Raw genomic sequence first — 6,741 nt, 5'->3', positions numbered from 1 at the left:
GTAGAGGATATATATGTAATATATACACATGTATTATAAAGATTTACTATCATACATATCTATAATATATTTAATATATGTATATGCATTACATATATATAATATAGATTATTGTATATATATTATTTATATACATATACACATACATGCACATTAATATAGAATTATAAAGGTAGTGGGGATCATGAAAGGTCACAGAATCACCCTTCCCCATCACTGTCATCCTCAGAAAGAAATTGTATTTCTCTCCTTAAAAAGATTTAGAGCGTACCCCTTATAACTATTCCTGTTGAATTTCTCTCTCCTGCTTAGGCTCGCTGATTGCATGGCATATTTGTGGAACTGTTCCCAGAACAGAAGCCCCGCTCTGAGACCCCCTCATGGATGAAGCAAACCTGACATCTCTCATCCCTGAAACACCAGGGAACACTTCCAGCCATAGGAACACTTCCTCGGGAGATGTGGATCGGAAAATCCCAATCGTGCACTGGGTCATCATGAGCATCTCTCCCCTGGGCTTTGTGGAAAATGGAATTCTCCTGTGGTTTCTCTGTTTCCGAATGAGGCGGAACCCCTTCACCGTCTACATCACCCACCTGTCTATTGCCGACATCTCTCTGCTCTTTTGTATCTTTATCTTATCGGTTGACTATGCTCTGGATTACGAGCTCTCTTCTGGGTACTATTACACCATCGTAACGTTGTCGGTGACCTTTCTGTTTGGCTACAACACGGGCCTCTACCTCCTGACAGCCATCAGCGTAGAGCGTTGCCTGTCGGTCCTGTACCCCATCTGGTACCGCTGTCACCGGCCCAAGCACCAGTCCGCCTGTGTCTGTGGCCTGCTCTGGGCCCTTTCCTGCTTGGTGACCACCATGGAGCATGTCATGTGCATAGACATTGGGAGGAAGGGCCATTCCCAGAGTGACTGCAGGGCCGTCATTATTTTCATCTCCATCCTGAGCTTCCTCGTGTTCACGCCTCTCATGGTGGTCTCCAGCGTGATCCTGGTGGTGAAGATCCGCAGGAACAGCTGGACTTCTCACTCATCCAAACTCTACATAGTCATCATGGTCACCATCATCATCTTCCTCATTTTCGCCATGCCCATGAGACTCCTTTACCTCCTGTACTACGAGTACTGGCCAACTTTTGGCAACATGCACCATATTTCCCTTCTCTTCTCCACCATCAACAGCAGTGCAAACCCTTTTATTTACTTCTTTGTGGGCAGCAGCAAGAAGAAACCGTTCAAGGAGTCCTTAAAGGTTGTCCTCAACAGGGCTTTCAAAGATGAGATGCAAGTGAGACGCCAGGAAGACAACCCTGATGTGATCGCTGTGGAGACAGTGGTCTGAAGCTCAGGGTCTTCCTCTTGGGGATTTGTGCTGCTTGACACTCCAGATGGGGAGTCGGACATCTCCTGGACAATCCCTGGAATGCACTGTAACCTGATTTTATATATGGGATAGCTGGCGTCCTTACCAGATGCAGGTAGATTATTGGATTGTACCCTTGAGCCGTGACTTCTGGACCTGCCTACTCTTACGTCACGCCTCCATTAATTTTGTACCTTCCTCTACCCTCTAAGATTGTGTGATGGCATTATCCCAAGGAGTGTAAGATAAGACTTTTAGATGAAAGATTTACAAATATTCCCAGAAAAAAAACCAACAGAAGTATTTATTAGAAGTTGGATTCTTTTGAAAGAGTAAAAGGGAAAAAAGGAAAAAAAAAACTAATTTTATCATGTATACTTTATTGTTTTAAAGGTTTTATTTTAAATACATTTTTCCTTTGTAGTATTTAAACCCAATAGAGAAACATTGAAATTCTGTGCAGCTTCTGCAAACTTGAAATGGTAACTCCTAATATGTTAGGCAATAATCTTAGGGTAGCATGATATAATAGACAGATGGATGGCTTTAGGATTAAGAAAGCCTGTGTTTAAGTTCAATCTCTGATGTGTTCTAGTTGTGTCAACACAGGAAAATCACTTAAGCTCTCAGTGTCCCAGGCAATCATCTAAGACTATAAATTACAAATGAGTTGTTGATCTGTGCCAATAGAAGGACTTGCCACACTGGGATCTTTCCACAATGGTAAGATTGGGGGAGGAAACAATTAGAGTATGAACCTTTCTCCCAAATTAGAGGATAGAATCCTATAGCTTTTTTTGGAAGAAATCTTGATTTAAAGAATTGTATTTTTGAGTCCTTTGTATTGTATATAAACATTGATAAGTAGAATTAGATATATCCATCCATCGGGTTGAATGAAATGAGTTTTCATTTATGGAAGAAGACTTTTTCTCAGAGCCAGTTTCCTTTGAGCTCTATCTCTCCAAGACATTTCCTTGCTGGGTTTGTTTTTTTTTTTTCTGGAAGAAGTCATGTGGTAGGGAAGGGTACAAGGGAGTATTATGGGGAAATGATGTTGGTAGGCAGGAAACAGGACTTTTCCCCCCCAAGAACTTTCCCAGCATCATTGCCCACTCCCCATCATTTCAGAACTCATGTACAAGGATATACGACTATTTCAAGACTGTCTGCACTATCTTGCACTGCACGTCCTTATTATTAGTTGTAATGTGTGAAATGTGCAATTTAGAGACTCCATGCTATGTTAACTTGCCTTCTGTCCCCTTTTCCAAAAACCTCATAGAGATAAAGTGTTTCAAGTGGCAATTTGACCGAGCAAAATAACTACATTCTTAAATGAGGCTTATTAGTTTTTGTTTTAATTACATATTTCTAAAAGGATGAGAGAAGCAATGATGAAAGAGACTATTATTATGGTCTTTCTTCTCCAATGGCCTTCTCCAGGAAAATAAGGATGGCTCTTTTCAGTAGCCTCAGAGGGGTGAGCTACAACCTCTCCTGCCGTGGCCAGCCTCATCCCAACTGCCAACAAAGTTCAGCTCCAAGGCTCTTAACAGTGAGTGACAACATCTGATTCACAGAGAAGGCAGCTTGATTCTTAGAGCCCAGATGGGGTGTGTGGTGGTGACATTTAGAATGGACTTGTTTTTGAGGGAAAACATGGCATCTTCACAGAGAAAGTGCAGAATAAATAATGGAGAACTAGGGAACTGTTTTCTCACTCTCACCAAATCATAGAAGACAGTATTAGTTTCAAAGCAGAATGGCTCAAAACTATCTTTTCTCAAAGGGATTTTGGAGTTTCTTGAAACATTTCTAAGGGAAATTTGGAAATGTTAAGCTACACTTAATTCCATCCTTCAAATAAGGTGAAGTTGAATATGAATGTGAACAGGAATATATAACCTTTTAATAATGCTGCTTTTAAAAAACTGGAATTCAAGTTTCAGATTAATCTTTCAGTGTTTGAGAAATCAACTGATTTTCCTTCTTTCTATATCTCCTTCTATCCCGTCCTAAGGGTGCTGGTAAATATTTAATGATCAGCTTTGGGGCAAACATATATATGTTAGCATACACTTTTCAATTTAATCTACTGTATTAGATTTTCTCTGTTAATTTCTCAAGTCTAGAAAATCAACAAAACAAGATAAACCCTGATTTGTAAGGTTTTTTGATTTCTGGGGTATAAATACTTACACTAAAAATTTAAACATAAATTCTCAAGGCTTTCCAATTGTCGCCAGCACATCTCTAATTCTCTTCCCACTTCACCCATTGCCTTCCAAGTTAAAAAAAAAAAAATGAATTGTCAACTGCAAACTACAAAAGATAATATACCAGAAAACTTAAACAAAGTAAGTGAACAACTAGTAAATAATCTTATCAAAATTTCACATGTAGAAGAAGGTCTACTATGTCTGCTATTGTTAGGGTACACAGACTTACATCATTGTAAACACTTAATTCCCTTGCCAGAATAGAATGTAAGCTCTTTGCAGTAGGAATTGTTGTTATTTTCTTTGTACATATATCTCAAACACTTAGCACAGTACCTGGTCCATAAGTGGCGTTTAATAAATGCTTATTTATCAATTGATTGCAAAATTATGATTATTTCTGAAGTTTGCTATATGTTGTTATAATCCAAGATAGTATAAAATGTGTCATAATGAGAGAAGATATTTCAGAGGTATTCAGAAGAGGGAAAAATCACTTCTAGCTAATGTGACTAAGGGCAGCTTCTGGGAAGAAAGCTATTTGAGCAGAGGATTGAAGTTTTGATGAAACTTTGCTTCAGCTGGTAGAGATGGAAACAAGTGTATTCCAAGCAAAAAGAATGGTATGATCAGAAGCAAAAGATGGATGAAAGTTCAAAGCATATTTGGGGAACAACACATGACCCAGTTTGGCTGGAACATGGAGAATTTGGAAAATAATGTTGGAGAAATACATTGGGAGTGGATGAAGGAAAAATTTTTGGGTTTTTTTTTTTTTTTATCTTCCTTGCCCTTTACATTCAGTTAGTCCTGCCATTTCTACCTTCACAGTGTTTCTCATAATCAAGTCCCCCTGACCCACTATCCATACCATATCCTAGTCCAGGCTCTCATCTTCTCTCACTGTTAGAATTCTAATAGTCTCTCAAATAGTCTTCTTCCCTCCACAAGTCATCATTCTGATATGAGTCATTTTCCTAATACATCACCATAAGGTCATTCCACAACCTCACTAGTGTCCCATTACCTGTCTAATAAAGCATCACTTCCTGATATTCAAGGCCCTCCATAAACTGACTCTTATCCTATCCATCTCACATTATTTCCCTTGGAAATTAAATTACTCTTTCTGCCCTCCATTATCATTCTTCCCCTGTCTCTACACATTGACTCACATTCTCCCCATGTCTGCAATGACTTCCCTACTTTCTGTCTCAGGACAATATTGTTTGAGTCTCTCTCTTCTTTCCAGACTCAATGGACACACCATGAGGACATTAAGTGTTTTTTGACTCCTTTCCTCACTTGGGTGAAAGTCACCCCTCTTTTCCAAACCCACTACAACCACTAGATTCAGCCCTCCACAATCCTGGCTCCCACTCATCTCTACAACTAATTTCCTTAGTATCCCACCTCTGGTCTCTACACGTTCCATTCCCTGAACTGGACTACTTGCATGCTTTTCCCAAGCATGGAATAAAGTCTTGGCCTGGGTCCATCTCTGCCCTTTGAAGTGTTTATATTCCCTTTAAGATCCAGCGTAGGTAGCATCCCTCTCCTACATGATCATATTTTTCCTCTCCTTCAATCTCTCAGGTTCCTACAATCTCACAAATTTTTAAAGGAAAGGTGAGCAGGCACTGAACCAATTTTGGATCTGTGTTGAAAATATGGATGTATGTATGTATATGTGTTTTTATGTATAATATTATATATAATTATATATATATATATATATATATATAATATGTCTTCTTATTAGATTATTAACTCCTTAAGGGGCAATGATTACTTGAAGATACTGAACATGCACTTTAAAAAAATCTTTCATCTTTATCATTAACATTTTCTCCATTACCTTCTTAAATCTAGACAATCAATCAAGCAATGCTTATTTGTAGCATTTGCTGATTTCCTAGGTGTAAATGCTCACACTGAAAATTTAACAATCCGGCTGGTTGGAAATGATTCCAACACATCCTTAGCCAAGACACTGGAGATATTGAAAATGGAGTGAGTAGCTCACAACAGATACAGACTTGCTGAAAAAAGGGATGAGAAGGTAGGCTGAAAACATACTTTGCCAATTCCATAATATCGTCTTTTCTTTTCCCTCTTCCAAGCCTGAACTGCAAAGTATTACTCTTCAGAGGGTGGTGACCCACTGTTTTACATTTTCAGTGAAAACCCTCCGAAAAGAGATAATGGGCTTAAGTTATCACATGAGTGATTTTAGTGAGATATAAAAGAGATTGTTATGGGCATGTGGATATCTACCCTTAAAAATTGGCTTAGATGATTAGAATTGTCTTTCCTGAGCCGTTAGAAACCAGATGCTTCTCTTCTTTCTAATCTACTTCTTCCCTCTAAAATACCAGAATGTCAGAATTGGAAGGTCTATCTCCCCGTCACTATCATTTTAAGTAGAAAAATATATTTTTGACATTTAAATAAAAGTAAATTTAAACAAACATGAATGTGTAATAAGTTTTAGACTATAGGTTATAACATGTCAGAGCTATAAGGAACTTTAGAGATTTAGATCCCACAATTTTTTTAATATTTTATAGATTATATATATATGCATATATATGTATAGAAATATATATATATGTTTTATAAATAAAATTGAATGTCACAAAAAGTAACAATGAGTATCCACCAAAGCTCTATCTTGGGACCTCTCTTTTCCCCTTATTTGTTTCACTTGTTGAATTTATTGACTGCCATGAATTTATCACTCTGTGCAGATGGCTCTCATCTATTTATCCAATCCTAATGTCTCTCAATCTACAATCCCACATTTCCCATTGTCTTTTGGATGAATGTGATATTCTAGGGTGAAAGTGAGGAGTTGTGGATGTATCTGTTGTTGCAAACATGTATAGATGATACAATTGAAAGAAATAGTGAAGTCTAGAAGAGATTTAAGAAAAGTGAATTTTATTTTATATATAATGAATTTGAGATACCTTTGGGATATTCAGGTGGAGGTATTCAACAGAGTTGATGATGTAGGTTTTTGAACTTTAGAGAGAAATAAAAGGTTAGCTCTATATTAATTTGAGAGTCTGCGGAGAAATTGGTCTCAGGGTAGTTGATGAGGTCATCAAGAAAAAAATCTAGAGTGAGAAGACTCT

The 6,741-nt window shown here is 37.8% G+C and overlaps 1 protein-coding gene across 1 annotated transcript; it reads left to right on the top strand.

Moving 5' to 3' along the window:
• The first annotated feature begins 283 nt into the window (after positions 1-283).
• Positions 284-4,372, top strand: MAS1 (MAS1 proto-oncogene, G protein-coupled receptor). The gene has a single exon (XM_031937532.1). It carries the CDS (start codon positions 381-383, stop codon positions 1,356-1,358), a length of 978 nt encoding a protein of 325 aa, XP_031793392.1. The 5' UTR covers positions 284-380; the 3' UTR covers positions 1,359-4,372.
• Positions 4,373-6,741: the final 2,369 nt, after the last annotated feature.

The sequence above is a fragment of the Sarcophilus harrisii genome, chromosome 4 (genome assembly GCF_902635505.1).
Source record: "Sarcophilus harrisii chromosome 4, mSarHar1.11, whole genome shotgun sequence".
NCBI classification, from domain to species: domain Eukaryota; kingdom Metazoa; phylum Chordata; class Mammalia; order Dasyuromorphia; family Dasyuridae; genus Sarcophilus; species Sarcophilus harrisii.
The sequence above is the reverse complement of the archived record's forward strand: the minus strand, read 5'-3'. Positions and strand labels throughout refer to the sequence as shown.